The 22,262-nt window shown below is 46.3% G+C and overlaps 1 protein-coding gene across 1 annotated transcript in view; it reads left to right on the plus strand.

The window, feature by feature from the left end:
* DNAJB6 (DnaJ heat shock protein family (Hsp40) member B6) overlaps positions 1 to 18,429 on the plus strand; it is a 115,670-nt gene extending 97,241 nt beyond the window's left edge. The window contains exon 10 of the mRNA XM_064275140.1: positions 18,407 to 18,429. Coding sequence (XP_064131210.1) covers positions 18,407 to 18,414 — 8 coding nt within the window. The 3' untranslated portion in view covers positions 18,415 to 18,429. The remainder of the gene's footprint in view (positions 1 to 18,406) is intronic.
* The last annotated feature ends 3,833 nt before the right edge of the window (positions 18,430 to 22,262 follow it).

Consider the following 22,262-nt stretch of genomic DNA (forward strand, 5'->3'; position numbering starts at 1 on the left):
GAAATGCAGGCTTATCCCTACCAAACAGAGGAGCAGAATTGAAACCCAGAGCAGCTTGCCACCAGAACTCCTGTACCACAATGCCACCGGGTTTAGGGGATTGAGGCATTCCTAATTTGAGCATTTGATCGGGGAGTTGGCTGTGTGTGCAGATTACACGTGCCTCTGTTCATACCACTGGTTATAAGTTGAGATGGCTTGAAAGACGATGCTTGTCCATATGGTAAGCAATATCCCCCTGTCCCACTCAGAAGAGACTGGTCTGGAAAGGGCAGCAGTGGTGGGGGGGGGGGTGGGGGGTGTGGGGAAGACTGGTAACGGAAGCATATAGTAGATTTTCAGAATTCTTTTGGCCAAATGATAAAAGCTATTGAAATGATTGCCAGGGGCTTGCATTGGTGCATTACTTTGTGAACTTACAGGTGATGTGTCTTGAAGGCTGGACAAGAAATCCAAGGGTCATGGAAGATAAAATGGAAGGAGGGGCAAGGAGAAGGGAGGGGAGCGGAAGGGAGGGAGTTAGGCTGCCAGCTTCCAGTCGCACCTCCTTCATCCCCAGGAGCTAGTTTGGGCTTGCAGAATGGTGGGATGGGGGGCTGGCTGCAGAGGGGATCCTAAGTGCACTGCAGAACTCAAAGGAATCCCTCCTGGGCCTGAGCTCTGCTTACCACCCCGGGCTAGCCCGTCATGCCCTCTTCCACCTTTGTTGTAAGAATAAAGAACTAAAACTCACTTTAAAAAAAAATTAACTTTTATTTTGAAATGCTACATATTTACAGGAAATTGCAAAAAACAGTAGAGTCTAGTGCGCCCCCCTGGCATCCTGCCCAGTACTGACCTCATAGAACTGTAGAAGAGTCCAAACCAAGCAACAACTGCACGGCCCAAAGGACAGCTCACTGTAGACTAGTGCTCAGAGCCTTAAAGTGTAGCCACGGGATGGTCTTCGTCATTGCCCCTGACTTCCTGTTTTGCCTTTGCCAAGATAAAGTTTCATTTTGAAAATCATTTGTAGGTCAGGAGATTTGAGATTAATCAGGTGTGGATTCCAAATTCATGTTCTCTTTACCCCTTGCCAGTGATTGTGGTCACTAAAAGGTTGCTTTCTTTGCTAATTTCTGTATCTTTGCACAGAGATCTTTTCCCGTGAGCTCTTTTTTGCTTTTTCTTTTTGTAGTGTAGATCTTTATTTCCAGAAAACAGTGAGTTGGGTTTTTTTTTTTTTTCAACAAAGTAATGTATGGTGGTTTTTGGTAGGTGAGGGAGCTAGCACTCAAGCAGAGGAAGAGGAGAGATTGCCAGTATTTGTCTGCCCCCCTGCAGGCAGACTCTACATGTGCGAGTGCCATCAGGGATCCAGCCCGGCCGGAAGCTCCCCGCTCTGCATCATGAGTGCTCACCATTGGGCCTCTTCTGAAAGTCCCTTCGGTCAGATTGGCAGCTTCTCCTCTGGACTTTAGTCTTGAGAGGGGGGTTCTGTGGTTTTAATGTTGACAGCAGTTCCATAAATTACCGGAAAGTGGTGTTCGTTTTCTTCCTCATGATTTAATCTGTCATATACAATGCCACTGAGTGCCATCCTGTCCTGTCATTCAGTGGGAAGCTGGTGCACGCTAGCCCTCCACATTTGGGGTCTTTGATCTCAGTGTGTCAGCTGTGTGCCTGAGTGAGGGTCACGGTGTGTCAAGTGGTGCATCATGAGAACCCACAATAGAGATAGGACCATTTGAGGGGCTTGTCACTGGAAGCTCTTTGCTCAGTATGCACAAAGCTTGGAAGCCCCCTTTCCTCCGGAGGTCGGTGGACACAGACAAGGTCCCTGTGGCCTGTGAGTCAAACACAATGCTCCTTGACCAGTTAAGGTGGTCCTGGGCAGACCCCAGGTGGCAGTGGCATCTGCAGCCCCAGGGCATCCTCCACCCCGCCAATTAAGGACAGTCACTGTTCTGGACCACCAACGTGCTGATCACTCAGGAGCTCCTTGCCTTGACATTCCAAACGCACAGCAGTGACCAGCATCCCAGCTGTTGAGCTCTCCACAGTGAGTTAATAAGCAGAGTTGAGTGGCACAGCCAAGCCAGGTGTACTGACCAGGGCTGGTTTGGTACAGCTGGCTCCCTGGACAGAGCAGAACCCCCTCTTGTCCCCATTCCCCTGTTGACCATTAAAAAGGAAATAAAAGCAGTGTTTCCCTTTCCACCTGTCTCATTTTTCTTCATGGATGGAAGAGTAGAGAAGAAAGCTGAGCTCAAAGAGGCCTGGTGGTGCAGTGGTCAAGTGCTTGGCTGCTAACAGGTCAGCGTTTGGAACTCACCGGCTGTTCCTCAGGAGAAAAATGTTGCAGTCTGCTTCCATAGATGCAGCTTAGGAAGCCCTATGGGACAGTTCTACTCTGTCCTGTTGAGTTGCTACGGGTAGGGAATTGACTGGACGGCAATGTTCTTTTTCTTGGGGGGAGCAGTACGGAGGCCCAGGCCCAGCTCTGAGACAACAAGTATGGCAGCTTCTAAGCAGAGTGTGGGTGTGCTCAGGATACAGGGCAGCCGGCGATCTGAGGAGAAGGAGGCAGCACTGTGCCAGAATTGTGTCTAAGCAGATGGTTGGAATGGAAGGGTAACTGGCCGTGAGAAGTTGGTGGAAAGAAAACTGACATCAGGTGTGTAAAGAACGTCAGGGCCCAAAAAATAAAGTCCGACTAGAAATTAAAGACCTGCACTTTGATGCATGGGGCTGGGTGAGGGTAAGAACCTCAAGGGAGAGGAGGCAGAGGCCTGTTGGGGCCAGAGAAAAGCTAAAATGGTCTCTGGTACCTGAAACAGGTCACCGTAGGCTCTGCCGTGTCTCAGCTGTAAAAGGAAGGGTTACCTGGGCTGGGCCGCAGTGGGTCACCTCCCACGTCCCCATCTTCCTTAGTTTCAAACTTAGCGTGAGTTGAGACAAGATTGGGATGTCTGGTGTTTTCTTTCCACTACTGTTTGTCTTTTTTTTCACCCCAACATCTTCTGCGTGTATAATTGAGTGACACATTCTTCAAGTTGTGCAGCCATTCCTGTTACCCTTTTCTGAATTATTCCACCAGCGTTAAAATAAACTCACTGTCCCCAAGCAAAAACTCATTTTTTTTTTTAAAGCTGAGAAAACCCCTGACAGTTGGACGGCCTATAGTGGTGAATCTGACTCCCTTCTGGAGGGGGCCTGCCCACCCCTTAGTTTTCTGGGACAGGTTATCAAGTGATTGAGGTCCTATCTTCTGCTCCACCCTAAAATACTGCCTCAAGCCACCCACCTGGGTGCACTCCCGGCTTTCTGCCCCTCCGTACAGTCCCTGGCCAAGTCCTTCAGGCATCTCTGGGACCTGATTGAGGAGAGGCCGCGGGCTGGGGTGAAGGCAGGACTGGTACTGTGGTTGCCTTTCTTGAGAAGAGAGGGTCCCCCCCTGCTCACGTTAAGAGGCTCTTCAGTTTCCGTGCTCGGTTTCCCGCAGAACGAAATGCCGTCCGCCTCAACTTTCTGGGCCCTACCTACTGAACTTCCACCCCTCAAAAAAAGGACGGTTTGGGCCTGGCCTTATTTTCCAGAGCCCTGCTGACAGGGCCTCTACCGAATGAGTTCAGGTGCCTGTCTGGTCAAGGTACCCGGCAGGCGGCATTCCAATTGCAGGGTGGGGCAGCTGGCCTCTGCCTGCCCAGGGACTTGGCCCTCCCCAGGTGGCGTGGCATTTTCTCAGCTCTGTGCAGGTGTCCCTGTTCTCACCCTAGTTTACCCAGGTTAGGTTGCTGAGGCTTGGAGAAAAATGAGATATGGAAAGCTTCTGAGGCCAAAGCTAAGAACAAATGGTGTAGGTGTCCCACAGTGGATGTCTGCACTACTCCAGCTCCTGGGGCAGCCCCTCCCCACAGGGTTTGTGGAGAGGACCTTTCAGGAATTGGGGCACACCTGTGGTAAAGAGCAGGCTTCCTTCAGGGCAGCGTGTTCTGCATGGCCCAGCCCCTTTCCGAAGGGCTGGTGCCAGTGCAGGCAAGTTGGTGGCGGGGACTTAACTGCGGAGGGAGGGGCAGCCTGCTTCTCTGCAGGGGCAAGGACTTTGGGATTTCTGGTGGGTCCATCTGGCTTGAGCCATCTTGCTGATACCGACTGCTGCTCTCAGGAAGCTGCGGGACAGGAAACAGTTAAGGAAGGAAAGTCACGACCAGGTTAGGGAACTAGTCTCGTGATTAGGCTGAACTGTCACTAAGTCAGTCACCCCAGTGAGCTGAGGTAGGAGGTGAGAGCATCTAACCCTAAAACCACCCCACACTTTACATTTCAGTGCCCTAGCACTCTGGAGGATGCTGATGCTGCTCACGATGCTATAGACCTGGTTACGCCTGTTAGCCGAGTTCCCTGTACCAGGCAGAGCCCAGTGGACTTGCTCAGGAAGTGGACAGAAGCAAATACCGGCTTTAGAAGGACAGGAAAGACAAAGCTCTAATTTCAGTCCTCCCAGCAGTCTCACTCCCCATTGGATTAAAGCATTGAACTGTTGAAATGCGCATGATTCAGGTGGTGGGAAATCCTTCTCAACTGCTAACATCTACTAACATCCCACCTCCCCTCACAGTTAGGTTGGAGAGGTGCAGGTATGTGGCCACAGGACCAGAGCCCGCATGGTCCCACCTCTCTCCCACAGGGACTTCGTGCTACAGTTGGCTCTGCCTTTATAGCAGGGGAAAGGGCTCTGGTGAGTTTTGATAGAATGACAAATATCTAGCTCAATGCTTTGTATACCACTAGCAGTTGCCATCAAGTCGATTCTGACTCATGATGACCCCCCCGTAAGAGGAGAACTGTGCTCTCTAGGGTTTTCAGTGGCAGATTTTTTGGAAGTAGTTCCCTGGGCCTTTCTTCCGAGGCTCCTCTGGGTAGACTTGAACCTCTAACCTTTTGGTTAGCAGCCGAGCATGTGAACCGTTTGCACCACCCATGGGAAAAAAACAAAACAAAACAAAACACTGCAGTCGAGTCAATTCTGATTCATAGGGACCCTATAGGACAGAGTAGAACTGCCCCATAGGGTTTCCAAAGAGCGCTGGTGGATTCAAACTGCCAACATTTTGGTTAGCAGCTGTAGCTCTTAACCACTACCACCACCAGGGCTTCCATACCACCCACGGAGATTTTTTCTTTTGTGATTTAAGTGAACATTTACAATTCAAGTCAGTTTCTCATACAAAAACTTGCACACACATAGTATATGTGACCCATGTTGTTCTCTCTACAATGTGGCATCACACTCCTTCTCTCCACCTGTATTTCCTGTGTCCATTCACCCAGCTCCTGTCCCCCCTCTGCCTTCTCATCTCACCTTCAGACAGGAGATGCCCACATAGTCTCATGAGTCTAACTTGAGCTAAGAAGCACACTCCTCACCAGTATTATTTTATGTCTTATAGTCCAGTCTAATGTTTGAAAAGTTGGCTTTGGGAATAGTGTTAGTTTTGGGCTAACAGAGAGTCCTGGGGTGATGACCTCTGGGATCCTTCCAGTCTCAGACCATTAAGTCTGGTCTCTTTACTAGAATTTGAGGTCTGCGTCCCACTTTTCTCCTGCTCCATCAGGGATTTTCTGTTGTGTCCCTTGTCAGGGCAGTCATTGGAGGTAGCCAGGCACCATCTAGCTCTTCTGGTCTAAGGGTGATGGGGTCTCTGGTTTATGTGGCCCTTTGTCTCTTGGGCTCATTTTTTCCTTGTAATACAGGTGTATTGAAGACATGAATGACAAGGAATGAGTGAGAGTCTTGCCTGGGAGGCTGAGGTGCGAAGTTCCTGGGCATCTCAAGACTCCAACAAGCCTTTGGTGGAGAGAACTCATGGGAGATGGATGTGGCCGATTGCCATCTATTTCACGGCACACCCTGGGCTGCTTTGACCAGGGTCACAATGGATAAGCAGCAGCAGCACCTGTTCTTTTTCTGGAAGCACCTTATTTCTCTTCTGTAGAAGATGTGTTGCCTCCTTCGTTCCTGTGCCCCCTCTGTTGGCTGTCAGGGCCTCCAGTGAGTGCAGGCTGGCAGTGAATGGTTGGGTGTGTCATTGCAGGCCCCAGGAGTGTCTCAGGTGCCAAGTGAGTGCTGAGTTATGCTCACGGTGCTGATGCAGGCTGGCTGGGACTTGCTCCACCTACCAACCACTGCAGATGTTCTGAGAGCCTTCTCACTCCTGCCTGGGGCTGCCCCACCCCTGAGCCCAGCCCTGCTGGCCAGCTGGCTGCAGAGGTAAGCCCTTCTTGCCCCGGTGGCAGGGGCAGGAACAAGTCTGCGGAGTGAGTGACTTGCCTTCAGGCTCGGCTCTGGATGGAAGGGCAGAGCCAGAGCTGAGCTCTGATGCCTTGTCTCCACCCATTGCTGACTCTTCTTCCCTTTCCCATTTCCGGAGTATCCTCAGAGCACCCAGGGCTGGCAAGATCTGAGTAGGGCTAAGGGGAATGTTCCATTGTGCCCCTTGGCAAGAGTGGCTTTGTGTTGATGTGCAACATGGGGGGGGGGCACACTGGGCCCCTTGCCAGGACTCTCTGCCCCCTCCACCTCTCATAGGCCCTACTGTCTGCTGGTCGCCCGGAAAAGCCCACCCCTGGGGAGTTCTGTGTGTCTTTCTGCCATCCCCACTTGGCCCATTAGAGCCTTCCAGTCAATACGGCTGCTCTCAGATGAGTGTCAATAGCGGGAGTGGTGGAAAGCTGATTGAAGTGTGTGACCTCGAGCCTCATTCTGGGGAGTGGTGGTTGCACATTACAAAGGTCTCAGGCTCTGAGACTGTGGGGAAGATGTTCTGGCTCTGGGATGACCCTGGGAGTGATGGTGGGACTCCAGGGGGCCAAGGCCCTGCCGGTGAGGTCAAAGTGTCTCTCTTGTAGAGGCATCTACAGGCCAAGAGGATGGCATAGACAATCATGATTGGACTCAGTGGAGAGAGAAGGGTCTGGTTAAGGTAACTCTGTTCTCTTACCTGACAGGTGGGGGGTAGATGAGTAACCAGTTTCTCAGATAAATCTTAATCCTGTTAATGCTTGTCAGAAAATTGCTTAAATATTTTATCACAACTGATAATTTCCTTCCAGAGGGAAGTTATGAATCAGCCATGCAAAAATGTTCTGCCCAGACCAGATTTGGAGCAATCTGTATTTTACAGGAGCACATGGGCAGCAGTAGGGTTTATTGGTAAAGTTATGTTACTTGTCTAAGGTAACGTGAAAAGTGGACACACAGGTGATGATTGTTTTACCAAATACCTCTGCACTGAGTTCTTTTAGTTTTAGGTCTTCTGGTTTGGGCTTGCGGTTGGAGCCTTGTCCACTGAATACACAGAGGGCACTGACCCAGGTTCCCGTTACCTCGGAACGCCAGAGTAACTCTCAGGAGGTGGGGCTAGAGCAGAAAGATCTGGTCATACAGAAAGAGAATGTCCTATTCTGCATCATTTCTGAGTGTCCAATACTCTGAAGAAGAATTGACGCCTTTGAATTGTGTTGGCGAAGAGTGTTGAATATACATGGACTGCCAAAAGAACTAACAAATCTGTCTTGGAAGAAGTACAACCAGACTCCTCCTTAGAAGCAAGGATGGTGAGACTGTGTCTTACATACTTTGGACATGTTGTCAGGAGAGATCAGTCCCTGGAGAAGGACATCATGCTTGGTAAAGTGCAGGGTCAGTGGAAAAGAGGAAGACCCTCAAGAAAATGGATTGTCACAGCGGCTGCAACAATGGGCTCAAACATAACGATGATTGTGACATGGTGCAGGACTGGGCAGTGTTTCATTCTGTTGTACATTGGGCACCTAACAACAGCAGTACTCTCAGAAATGGAAAAGTCGCACCACAGAGAGAAGGCTTAGCTTTTTTTTTAGAGTCTTGAAATCCCTAATGAAATGTGAAATCTGGAAAGGTGGCCAGGGGTGAGGAGGACAGGATACAGCTAGATGGGCCCTTTTGAGCGAGCATAGTCTTTTAGACCTGCAAAGGTCTAATTCTAAAAGTGGTAAGAAGGGACCTGGGAACAGATGGGCAAAGCTAAGAGTACAAATACCCAGTGTCTTCTGTGTGTGCGTGGATGTACACAGTACACCTTTGGCATTTCAAACACTTCATGTCATCAGTCTAGTCTCAACAGCTGTTTGGGGGGTAGATAACCTTATTTCTTTTCACAGTTGAGCAGACCAAGGCATAAAAAGTCAGATGACTTCCTCGCTACTCCAAGCGCAGGTGACACAAGGAAGATGAGACTCAAGCTCAGTTCCTACCTGCTGGGGACTCAGTCTTGAGGATGAGGCAGATACAGCTACACTCGCCTGGGCTGCAGTGGGAGGGCTTTTCTAGAGAGCTGTGTGCGCCCCCACCTCCCGCCAAGGGAGACTTCTTCCTGCCCCACTGGCAGGTAATAGCAATCCGTGTTCATTGCATGGTGTTCCTCAGGAGCTGTTTTAGGCGCCTTCCCTGCCTGATCTCAGGAAGTGGCAGTGCCGATCGGAAGCCTGGCAGGTGACTTCTGCCTTGCCTTGATGTCAGGCCAGTGGGGGGTGTGCCCAGTGCAGGACTGAGCAGGCTGTAAATCCTCCCACTGCTAAAAGACATGGCTCATAAAATGTCTGTCAACAGCTGATCTATCAAGCTTAATTCCTCGCCTTTTGTCTCTAGGGTTTTATAGGTTTTCGCTTGATCAACAGCATTCATTCATACTGAACAAACAGAATTCAGTTTTTATGGTATAAAAATTACTGTTCCTCTGACTGACTAGCCGTTACCCAGTGACACCGGATGGCAGGGGGACAATGAATCTTCCCATTACTGAGAAAGTCATTTGATTTATGGGATGGCCTGAGGCTGGATGGATGAGACTGAGCTTGCAGAAACCCTGCATAGTAGAAGCTCAGAATGGAGAGAGCAGTGACCCTAGAGAAGGGGTAGAAGACCCACGTTCCACTGGGCAGCCCCCCAAGATTCTAAGCTTTCCCCCTAGGGAGGCCAGCATGTTCCCTTGTTCTTTTGTTGCTGTTCGCTGCCCTTGAGTGGCCCCCGACTCGTGGCAACCCCATGCACAACCTTATGGAGGTTGTGACCCACAGGGTTTGCACTGGCTGATTTTCAGAAAGAGATCACCAGGCCTTCCTTCCTATTCTGTCTTAGTCTGGAAGCTCTGCTGAAAGCTGTTCAGCATCGTAGCAACACACTAGCCTCCACTGGCAGATGGGTGATGGCTGTGCGTGAGGGGCACTGGCTGGGAATCACCCAGGTTGCCCACATGTGAAGTGAGAATTCTGCCACTGAAGCACAGCTGCCTCTCCTTACTCTTCCCTCTGATAAAATGCAGTGCTATCCGGCCCAGCCACACCAGCCCAGGCCCAGGCCCGTGAGACGGGACCACATCAAAGCGGAGACTGCAGTAGACACATGGAGAGGGCAGGAAGAGGCCGAGGAACAACGGTGGTGCCGGGACCTGCCCCCTGGAGGGGGAGCCCATGGGAGCCAGGGACACCCACAGCTGGGCTCCCCTGAGGGTCCTGCTGCGGATGGCCATGCCCACGCCCCCCCACCCCCCCACCCCCCGTTTCTGGGGAGGCTCACAGTGTGGGACACTGTGGGAGGTGCTGTCGGGCGTTCACACACCCTCTCAACAACAGCCCTGTGAGACAGCTTTATCTTTTGTCCTTTACGCTCCAGGACAGCAAGACGCTTCCCAAAGTGCACAGACCCAAACCAAAAACCAAACCTGTTGCAGGTTCCAACTCATAGCGTCCCTATAGGACAGAGTAGAACTGCCCCATAGAGTTTCCAAGAATGCCTGGTGGAATCGAACGGCTGAAGGGCTGAAATGAGGATTGCGTTCAGGCCACCACCTGTGATACTGCCACCCTCAGCTACGGAATACTGGTCATTTTGCCAAAAACTGGGTGAAGTTACCTTGTTTGAAATGTGAGTGGGGTAAGATGGGAGATGGAACTGACTCAATTCATGCTGGTGGCTTTGACAGGCTTCCTGTAGGCCCCTCACTACCCTCTGCTCCAGTGTCCCAGCTGTGTCTGCAGCCCTTCTAGTCACATTCATTAAGCACCTACTGAAGTCCCTGGGTGATGCGAATGACTGACATGCTTGGCTGCTAAACTTGACAGTTTGAGTCAACCCAGAGGCTCCTCTAAAGAGAGTCCTAGTGATCTACTTCCAAAAAATCTGCCATCGAAAACCCTGTGGGGCATAGTTCTACTCTGACACACATGGGGTTGCCATGAGTCAGAGCCAACCCAATGGCACCTGGTTTTTAAATGTTAGGTGTACTGCTAGGTGCTGAGGATGTGAAAAGAATAAAGTACCACCCCTTCGTGGCCCACCTGGATGGAATGCCTGCTTAGTTACCCTGAACAGCACTGTAGTTAGTAAGACAAGCCCACCAGATTACTCGGGAAGTAGACTTTATTGCTCTGATTAGCTGACTCTCTCCAGACTGTGAGAACTAAATACCCTCTTAAGTTTATGGGCCCCGAGAGAGAGGCTGAGCTGCTCCATTAAGTTTAATGACTGCTCCGTGGGCCTGGTGGGGAGAGTTCATAAATAAATTGGCAGCGTTCAGAGCTGGACTCTGGCTGGGCAGCTTGGAGGGTGGTTCTTAAGATGTTTAGGGTTTCCGAGTCTGCACATGTTGGGAGAATCATCCATCATCTCTTATGTTTACCTTTCAACCTGATGCAGTCCTGGAAGACAGCAAGACGCACAGCAATTTCTGGGCTAAAGGACAACAGGTAGCTAGAAGGATGAAAAGTCACCCTATTTCAGGTGAATACACATGGATTATCAGTGGACTGAAAAATTCTGAGCTGTTAGACTTTTTTTAAAACTTTGTATTAAAGAAATTTTCAAACATAAGAAATGTAGAAAGTATCTACCACCTAGATTCAACAATTGTTCACAATTTTGTGTGTGTGTTCATGTATAGATGCATGTGTGTATACATATACACATAATCTTTAGAACCATTCTAAAGTAAATTAAATGCTTTGTCCCTGAAAACACCAGTATCTCCATCTCTAAAAATATCAGAACATTCTTCCACATAATCTCAATACCATTATGGCACCGAATAAAATTAGTATATTTGAAATGTATAATGGCATAAGAGAATAGGATAACAAACCCCCTTACCCATTCACCAGTTTTAACAATTATCAACATATGTTCAAACTTTTAAAAACAAATTTTTGGTAAAAATACAACCAGACATCCACCTATTGAACCATTTTTACACGTATGGTTCATTGACAATGGTTACATGCTTCACATTATGTCACCGTTCCCCTATCTGCACCCATGTTGTTTCACCGCCCTTAACTTGGACCCCCTGTCCCTTCAAGTTCTTCTCTGTGCTTTAGAGTTCCTGTTGTTCATTTCATCTCATATAGACAATTCCTTCAATGAACACAGTGCTCAAGGAGAACATTATTAAATGAACTAAATTGTTTTTTAGTTTAAAGATGACTGTATGGGATAGTTTTGGTTCAAGGCTTACAAGTTTCCAGACAATAGATTGGGGGTTTTCTAGAAAGTGTGGTTTTCAATAAGAATTTGAAATTCTGTTCCACATTTTTTCTTCCTTTTGATCAAGATCCAACTATTGGGTCCTTGATCAAAACATTCAGTAATGGTAGCTGGGCACCATCCATTTCTTCTGATGTAGCAAAGGAGGTAGTAGTTCATGGGGGCAATTACACTTGCAGTCTCATCCTCTCATACCCGGGCCTCCTCCTCCCTCTGTTGCTCCAGGTGAGTAGAGACCAATTGTTGTATCTTGGGTGGCTGTTCTCAAGCTTTTAAGACCTCAGACATTGCTGGCGTTGCTCACTGAAGTAGGAGGTAGAGCAGAAACTCTAAGAACCACTTTAGGCGAATTGACTGGAGAGCCCCACGAAACCATGCTTCTAACTAAACCTGTGAGCCAAGAAGTCTATTCCCATGAGATGTCAGACTTTAAAAATCTATACCTCCGGTTCCCCCGACGTTTTCAAGCACATCCCAGACATATCATCTGTAAATATTCAGTATGTTATTCCTTCTCTATAAAGAAGAATTTTCCCTCATCAACTATTTTGTTCCCTTAAATTCAGTTTGTACAGAAGGGCATGATAAATGCTTGCTTCTTTTCCTTATTTATCTGTTTCCTGGATAATTAGTTGATTCCCTGGCATCCTCCAAAGATATCCAAAGTGACCAATTAATTTCTCTCCTTTTCAGTCTCATGATGAACTCATAGATTTTAATATATTCGTTATATTCAATTCACTGAAATCACTATTTTTTGATGCTCAAATTGTCCCGTCTCTCCATGCCAACTCTTGAGTTCTTTCGATGACCACACAGACTTTGACGCTGCAGATCCTTCTTGTATCTTTCTTGCTCTGGACATGGAATTAATCACTTTCTAGGGAGCCCTGGTTAATGGAATCTGTCTTTAGAGATCACAAGTCTGGGTGCTAGGGTAGGGTATTTATTGTTACTGGTTGGTCTTAAGAGACCTTTTCAGTGGACAAAGGTAGAAAATATTTTTTTAAAAGAAAACACATCAAGAATTCAAGCTAACATTTCCAATTCAAATTTAGGATTACAGCCAGTATTTTGAATTTTATATATGATTTTTTTCTCTCTGAAAATTTTAGTTTTTAATACAATAACATATTGAACTGCCAACTTTTCATTTAAATGTTTGCACCAGCAGGGACTCCTTTGTTTGCTATATAAAAAATAATATGATTACTTTAAAATTTTTTAAATTCATCCTTTTTTTCTTAGGCTATCACTCTGGGAATGTAGTATCTAATTGTTTAAAGTCGTTTTAAATAATTCCTCTTGGTGTGGTTAGGCCAAAAACTTGATATACAGTGAGGTTCATTTAGTTCCTTTTGCTTTCAAATTTTTCAAAATTCAGGGATTGCTTTTGAAAGAAATTTTGATTTACGTATGTATGCAATTCCAAAGTAAAATCTACAAAAAAACAGTGTATTCAGAGAAGTATAACTTTCATTCCTGTCTTCTCTGTACCCCATAGGAATTCATTTTTATTAGTTTTTGGTTTGTCTTTTCATTTTAATATGTATATTAAATATATAAAATATAATTATATTGTCATAATGTAATATTTTATATATAAATTATATAATATATATTATAATATTGTGTGTGTTTATATATGTACGTGTGTGATTACGTATATATGTGCACACACACACACACCACAACCCCCATTCTTGCTTTTGTTGTACATTGACTTGAAAAGACCAAGGCAGTTGCCTCGTAGAATATGCCCCACATTCTGCACTGGTCTGTTGTTTCCTTGTAGTGTTATTTAACTTGACCTATTTTCTGCATTTCTCATCAAATGGAACTAGACCTAATGGCTTGGTTATATTCAGATGGGACATTTTTGGCAAGTTTGCCTCACATTGCATCTCACTAGGAGACGCATGTGCCTCTGTTGCATTATAACAGCGATGTGTGCTGTTCCATTAGAGATGCTAAGTGTGGTCACTAGGTTATGCTGTTGGCAGCCAGCTCTCTCCACTGGAAAGTTAAGTTTTTCTCTTTATAGTTAGCAAGTAATCTGTGAGGTGATACTCTGGCTGTCTGTGACTCTCCAAACCCAAACCCAAACCCATTGCCATCGAGTTGATTCCAACTCATAGCAGCTCTATAGGACAGAGTAGAACTGCCCCCTAGGGTTTCCAAGGAGCACCTGGTGGATTCGAACTGCCACTGTGACTATCCAGTAGCTCACTTATCTCTTACCAATTTATTATCCAATGATACCTTTAGTGTATTATTTACATTGTTGCTGTTAGGTGCCATCGAGTCAGTTCCGACTCATAGTGACCCAGCGTACAACAGAATGAAACACTGCCCAGTCCCACACCATCCTTACTATCACTGTTATGTTTGAGCTCATTATTGCAGCCACAGTGTCAATCATCCCACTGAGGGTCTTCTTCTTTTTCACTGACCCTCTATGTTTTTAGGTGGTGCTGAGTTGGTTCCAATTCATAGCAACCCTATATGTACAGAACGAAACACTGCCCGGTGCTGGGCATCCTCACAGTCGTTGTCATGCTTGAGCCCATTGTTGCAGCCTCTGTGTCAGTCCATCTTGCTGAGGGTCTTCCTCTTTTTCCATGACCCTCTTCCAAGCATAATGTCCTTTCCTAGGGACCAGTTCCTCCAGATAACCTGTCCAAGGTATGTAAACCGAAGTCTCACCATCCTTGCTTCTAATGAGTGTTCTGGCTGTACCTCTTTGACTCTCAAATTTATATATATATGTATATATAACCCAGTACCCAGTGCCGTATATATGTATATATATATTCTTTTTTAATTGTAGTTTACAACCCCATGGCACTCTCCCTTCTCAACCTTGGGTTCCCTATTACCAGCTTTCCTGTCCACTCCTGCCTTCTAGTCCTTGTCCCTGGGCTGGTGTGCCCCTTTAGTCTCATTTTGTTTTATGGGTCTGGCTGTACTTCTTCCAAGACAGATTTGTTCATTCTTTTGGCAGTCCATGGTATATTCAGTATTCTTTGTGAGTGCCATAACTGAAAGCCATCAATTCATATTCAGTCTTATTCATTGTTCAGCTTTTGCATGCATATGAGACGATTGAAAGTATCATTGCTTGAGTCAGGCACACCTTAGTCCTTAAAGTGACATCTTTGGTTTTTAACACTTTAAAGAGGTCTGTTGCAGCAGATTTGCCCAATGCAATGCATCTTGATTTCTTGACTGCTGCTTCCATGGGTGTTTTTTTTTTTTTTTTTAATTTTTATTGTGCTTTAAGTGAAAGTTTACAAATCAAGTCAGTCTCTCACACAAAAACTCATATACACCTTGCAACATACTCCCAGTTGCTCTCCCCCTAATGAGATAGCCTGCTCCCTCCCTCCACCCTCTTTTTATGTGCCCATTTTGCCGGCTTCTAACCCCCTCTACCCTCTCATCTCCACTCCAGGCAGGAGATGCCAACATAGTCTCAAGTGTCCACCTGATCCAAGAAGCTCACTCCTCACCAGTGTCCTTCTGCAACCCATTGTCCAGTCCAATCCCTGTCTGAAGAATTGGCTTTGGGAATGGTTCCTGTCCTGGGCCAACAGAAGGTCTGGGGGCCATGACTACCGGGATTCCTCTAGTCTCAGTCAGACCAGTCTGGTCTTTTTATGAGAATTTGGGGTCTCCATCCCACTGCTCTCCTGCTCCCTCAGGGGTTCTCTGTTGTGTTCCCTGTCAGGGCAGTCATCGGTTGTAGCTGAGCACCATCTTTCCGTGGGTGTTGATTGTGGATCCAAGTAAAATGAAATCCTTGACAATTTCAATCTTTTCTCCATTTATTATGATGTTGCTTATTGGTCCAGTTGTGAAGGTTTTTATTTTCTTTTGTTGAGGTGTAATCCATACTGAAGGCTGTATTGTAGTCTTGATCTTTATCAGTAATTGCTTCAAGTCCTCTATGTTTTCAGCAAGCAAGGATGTGTCATCTGCATAACGCAGGTTGTTAATGAGTCCCCTTCCAATCCTGATGCCCCGTTCTTCAGTATAGTCTAGCTTCTTGGATTATTTGCTCAGCATGTTTATGAGTGCCTGCAAAATGCCGATTACCTAATTCTGTTATTCATCTTGCATTTTTAGCTTGGTTTCTCTGGAGACAAGGGTTTTCTCTCATCGACTGGGTATTCAGTTATACTGAAATGTAGTTTCATGGACTGTGTGTACATCAAAAGTATTAAATTAATTTTTGGTGCCTAAAAAAAAAAGCCACACTAATTAACTGGAATGTATCAGGAGCTAAGTGTCTAAGAGAGGAAACCATGTCAATGGGAAGAAGTTAAAGGAACAGTCAATGTTCAGCTTGAAGAACAATCACTCATTTAAATAAATTTTTTAATGTCTTGTTTTTAAATTTTAGAAGTAAAATCATTATACAATACATGATCAGTTTAGAAAATTTGGAAATGTAGGTATGAGAAAAGAAGAAATTATTCCTACCAACTAGAGACCCCATCTTGCCAAATACATAAGAGTCTGTATGTATTTTTACTCAATAATATATTGTAAAAGACTTCATGTCAGTAAATATAGATTCGAATAACTATTTTAATGGTGAGAAAGTATATTCCTTTGTATTGATAGCAATTCATTATAACCAGGTCCCATTTTTGTTCACATACAGTAACTGTATTTTTTTTGCTGTGCTTCAGGGACATTTTTGTACATGTACTATTTCTTTGTATACTTATCTACTGTGTTAGTATAAATTCCCAGGGATGGGATTGCTAGGTCAAAAGTCATATGTCAGACTTCATATTTCAAAGATCACATGTCAAAGTTCATAGACTTTGGAACCTATTTCCTAATCACCCTCCAGAAGCATTTATGCTCATTTACATGGAAAGGTTCCCCCTACATGCACCCCTACAATTTTCTCTAGTTGCCATTATTTAAAAATTATTTTTAATGTTTAGTGTTCTTTTAGTTTTAACATTTAATTTTCTGTTTTTTTATTTTTTAAACGTATGCTTCTCACTTTCATGTCATGTACTTAATTTCTTGTCTTATTAGTTCTTTTTATTAGTATTATCCTAAATCATATTTTTTATATCATAATTTCTAAATTTTCTCTTCGTGGGGGTTAAAAATCTGATTTAGAAAGTTTTTATTCATTGTTGTTTTAAATTTCTTTTTTTAAAATTTGGAAACCCTGGTGGCGTAGTGGTTAAGTGCTATGGCTGCTAACCAAAAGGTTGGCAGTTTGAATCCATTAGGTGCTCCTTGAAAACTCTATGGGGCAGTTCTACTTTGTCCGATAGGGTCACCATGAGTCAGAATAGATTTGACGGCAACGAGTTTTTGGTTTCAGTTTTTTAAAACGTGTTTATCCTTAAATTTTAATCTCTTCATAAATTTCCATCCCTCTTTATTATCTCATCTAATTTTTTTCTTTCCCCTCTTTTATTATTACTTGCTTCATGGTTCCTATGTGTAATGGCACCAGGGTGAGCACGTGTAACCCATGGAGCCACACATCACAAAGCAAGCGAGGGGCCTTCTCTCACCAGTCCCTTCAGAAGCTTCTGGGGCTTCCCTGTGGGTCCAGTAGCCATTTCAAGAATCAGAGTAAAAGCCTGCCAAAATGAGATAAATGGAGTCCCAAGTCTTCAATCCTGTTTCCAGATGGGTAAAGCAACCAGGGTGAGCCTGGCTGAAGGCAGGCTGGGTGCTCCTGAGCCGTGGGCAGTGGGATCTACATCTTCCTGATGCAGTTTGGAGCCACCAGATGGCCATTGTCTGCCCAGGTTTACATATTAATGGTGCTGATTCTGGGTCCTGGGGCTGGTCGTCTAGGGCAGGTTGAGGAATATTAGCTAGATCTGGCAAAACTGGGAACTTGTTCCTTGTCTACCCACTTCCAGAGTTGGGTTTGCCTGCCATCTCTGTGCCTGGCCTTACCTGACCCACCAACTCTCCGTCCTCTCAGCCTCACCCAGAAATAAGAACTTCAGGCTGCCTCTGATTGAAAACAGGCAGGAGCTGGGGGGCACTGGCCGCCAATTGTTGATATCCAAATTCACATTCTATATGAATTCCCATTATTGCAATTTTTGTGTGGCGTTTTATTGTAGAGTTTTATGCATCCTCACACCAGGGGACTTGACAACTGCAGCTCTGTAGCAGCCCTGTTGTATTTCTCAGAAGACGTTTGGTTTCCCTGATCATTGAGGGTTTTCTGAAGGCTGATTGGAGAATTTCTCTTGGCCTCAGATTAGGAATAACTATGCCTCTCCTGAGCCTCTGGTTCTTTTCTGTCTTCTGAACCATGTGTCAGACCTGGCGGATGATGCTTTCTTCTTCCCATTGGCTTCTTCTATATCAACCATGCTGTTTGTGTATTTCTAAATTTATGATTTTCAAAATTGTTATTTCCATTTGTTTGTATTCCCTCAGTCTTATTTTAAATCTCATGTTAATTTTTATCTTGCGTTGTATACAGCTTTGTGAGCCTCTTTAGATTGCTTTGGGAGGGATAAGATGACATATAAATGAATAAATAGATAGACCAATAGGTAGTTGTGCTGCCTGCTCTCGTCAGTTCCTTCCTCATTCAGTATTGAGGCTTGGAACCCTTTTATCAGGGGATAATGTCTTTCATTCCACATAAGGGAGAGAAGGTTAAATAGGCTAATGCTCCTTGTTAGGAATAACTGTTAGGTTCAATTCAGAGAAAGATGTGAATGAGCAATACCAGATCCATTTCTGAAAGCAGCTTCTCATGTGGAAAGGTGGGACAGAAACAGCGACCACCACTAAACATACTGTGTGCTCCCCTACCTTTCTTGGCTCCCTTTGCAGTCAGCTGATGCCACAAGACAAGCCCTGGCTGATGGAATCTGAGTGGAAGTGACTGAGAAGAATGTGCGTTCCAGATGGACAGCTGCAGAAAGATGTGGTCTTCTACAGCTTGATCCTTGAGTGACGTAGATCGAGCACGGAATAAACTTGTGTTAAAGTCACTGACATTTTTGGGTTGTTTGTTACTACAGCATAACCAAACTTATCCTGACTAACTCAGAAACATACTGGTCACCTCAAGTCAAGGGGAGGAACTGCATGTGCAGAAGGCAAAGTCTCCCGCACATATCGTTTTTCCAAAGCTGGTGTTCATCCCCAAACAACTTCTTATTTCTTTGTGCATATATTGATTGGATTCTAACCTCTGTCCTGCTGATCTCCTCACTCTGTAAAGGATTGATAAGTGGCTGGCTTGTGATAGCAGTCCACATTAGATGTGCATATTCAGGGTCCCCAAGAAAGATAATCTTGACATATTTTTATTTTAGATAGAGATTACTGGCAGTTTTTGTTATTTGGGAAGAAGCATTCAATTACATCTGAAACAGACTCCAGGACAAGTCCTTCAGTTCGACAGAAGAAAAGTGAACACCATCTATTATTCATGGGAAAAAATGATGATATCACCTGATAGTGCAGACTGAGATTTTCAGTGTTCTGTATTCTCAGTGATGTCAAATGGGGGCATAAGCAGCTAACATGTGCCATTGAAGAAGTTGAGGCATGTTTTTCTCGAATCTGGAGTTAGCCTGGGCCGTTGGTGTCTCCATTATTGTGTTCTTTAACATCACACGCCCTGACTCTTTCTACCCTTACTTTGGAACAGGGCAGAGGACTATGACCTTACTCACGGGAACCTCACAGAGGTACAAGTGGCCTGGAGAAGTCGACAGTGAGCAGGCAAGGGGTCTGGGAGTTCGGGTGCAGCAGCAGTCCAGTGTGGATGGATGGATGGAGGGTGGAAGTGACAAGCAGAAATCAGGATAGATTCAGGCATGGGTAAGTATCTCAGAGAGTCCATGGGTGGTGCAAACAGTAAACATGTTTGACTACTAGCCGAAAGGTTGGAAGTTCAAGTCTACCCAGAGATGCCTTGAAATAAAGGCCTGGTGAACTACGTCAGAAAAATCAGCTACTGAAAACCCTTGGAGCATAGTTCTAGTCTGACACACAGGTATCAACTTTTTTTTTTTTTAAGTATTCCATAGGGTTCCAAGAAATTATATGGGATGGAAGCCTCTAAAGGAAGACTGCAATTCCTGCCACTTTAGGCAGCTTGGAGGCCCAAATCATTATGGGTTGAATATTCAAATAAATGAGATGTTATTTTGTACCCCAGGCTGGTGACAACCCCAGGCAAGGGTTACCTGTGGCAAGGAAGATCAATCCTATGCGAAGTGGCACTTTCTCCATCACTAGGCTCTTCATGGGTTTCCCCTACTCTGACTTGTTCATCTTTTCTCACTACAGAGAACAGGAACAGGAAATACCATTTTATAAGACATAGGTCACTGCACAACATGGTCAATGTTTTCGCTTTTGGGGGGTATTGGCTTTTAAATTTCATGACTGCATTTGTGTGGGTCTAGAACCATACGGGCAGTCCCCACAAGTCAGGGTTGGGTGCGCCTCAACCCTGTCAATCATCCAGAGACCAGGAAGTTGGAGTAGGAGTCAGTGTCAACCCCCAGATTACTATGGGGATTCAATTAGAAATTGGGAAAGTAGTGTCTGGCTGACAAACCCAAACCTAAATGGAATCAAGGCTTTACATTATGCTGGAAGTTCCACACTGAGTACCTGTCATTTCCTTACCTTACATATGGATGAGTAAGGTGAGTAGGGTGAGGTAACCTGGGAGAGGAGGTCTGAGGGGAATTGAGGGCTCTCCTGTCACCCCAAAGCTCTAATGACTGACCTCCGGCAATCCGAGGGCCTTTCTTCCTGGAGTGTGACAGAAGGAGCTGGGGAGGGGAATGGAGAGACGCTGAGGACAAGGGTGTGCACGACCAAGAGCAGACCTTCCCAGAGATGTGGGTGGCCCCGGGGGCATGCCAGCATGACCTCACCTGGCACATATAGCCTGCTGGACGGCTTTCTGCCTGGGCGCCAGGCAGGGCTGCCACTGGAGGGCTGTGAGTGGAGGACAATCTCCCTGAGCAGGAAAGGTTGGGGGTGGAGAGCATATGCCCAGAGCCAGACACCTGGCTCCCAGCTCTTTCACCTGTGCCCAGGTCCTCTTGCACCAGACAACACCTGAGATGCCCAGTGGTCATGGCTGGTGTGCCTTCTACAGGAATGACAAGGCCAGTGAATTTCAGCCTGGCTTTGCAGAGGGAAGAGATGGACTGGGCCATGCCTGTCAGGTGTGAAGTAGACGTAGGAACGCAGAGCCACTACATAAACCCAAATGTCCCAGGCCTTACCAACTGGGGGGCTGAGTCAGGTCAACTGAGCACTTGGCGGCTTCCTGAGGCAGCCCCTTGGTGTCTATTTCTCTATAGCAGAGACTCCAGGGCTCCCCAAGCCAGGTGGTAGCTTCTGCTCTGCCACAGGGTTCAGCGGGGCTCCTGCATGTCCCCTCCCACACCACCTCCCACTGGGCATCCGCTGCTTCTAACCTTAACATTCCTGTGGGGCCAGAATGGCCCCAGGGTTCCCTCAGCCCTCTCTGCACTAGAGCAATACCTTGGATTTTGCCCAGATTTCCTCCTCCTGATCTCTCCCTACACTGACCACCACTCTTCTCCTTAGGACTGGAAGAGTGATTCTTACCAGATCTCAATTTGGTGACAAGTTGGACTGCAACATCCACACACATTTAAACCTTCCTACTAGTGGGAGCCCTGGTGGCGCAGTGGTTAAGAGCTTGGACGCTAACCAAAAAGTCAGCAGTTTGAATCTACCAGGTGCTCCTTGAAAACCCTATGGGGTAGTTCTACTCTGTCATAGGGTCACTATGAGTCTGAATTGACTCGATGGCGGTGGATTTGGTTTTTTGGGTACTGGTCATTGGGAAACCCTGGTAGTGTAGTGGTTAAGAGCTACGGCTGCTAACCAAAAGGTTGGCAGTTCAAGTGTACCAGGCACTCCTTGGAAACTCTATGGGGCAGTTCTACTCTGTCCTAAAGGGTTGCTGTGAGTCGGAATCGACTTGACGGCAACAGGTTTTATTGGTCTTTGGGAGCCCTGGTGGTGCAGTGGCTGAGTTTGGCTGCTAAGCAAAAGGTCGGCAGTTTGAATTCAGTAGCCGCTCCTTGGAAACCTTATGCGGCCAGTTCTACTCTGTGCAAAGGGTTGCCATGAGTGGGAATTGACTCAAAAGCAATGGATTTGTTTTTTGGTTTACTGGTCACTGGAGCCCTGGTGGCACAGTGGTTAAGCATTTGGTTGCTAACCAAGCCCTGGTGGCAGTTGGAATCCTACCAGCTGCTCCTTGGAAACCCTGTGGGGGCAGTTCTACTTTGTCCTGTAGGGTTGCTGTGAGTTGGAATCACCCCGGTGGCAGTGGGTTTTCTTTACTGGTTACTGGTCGCGAGTGGGCAGTGGTGGTTCAGTGGTAGAACTCTCACCTTTCGTGCGGGAGACTCAGGTTTATTCCCCGCAGGTGAGCCTCATGCATGTTGCTATGATGCTAAACAGGTTTCATTGGAGCTTCCACCTAAGACAGAAGAATGGCCTGGCAACCTATTCCCAAAGGTCAGCCAGTGAAAGCCCTATGGATCACAACAGTCCCATCCTGTTGGGCATGGGGTTACCACGTGTCCGGCTGACTCCATGGCAACTACAATAACAACACTGGCCATAGAGTGAGGGTGGTCTGACCAGCGGAGGCACATGTGCAGTCAAGACTTCA

This window comes from Loxodonta africana, chromosome 22, assembly GCF_030014295.1.
Source record: "Loxodonta africana isolate mLoxAfr1 chromosome 22, mLoxAfr1.hap2, whole genome shotgun sequence".
NCBI lineage: Eukaryota > Metazoa > Chordata > Mammalia > Proboscidea > Elephantidae > Loxodonta > Loxodonta africana.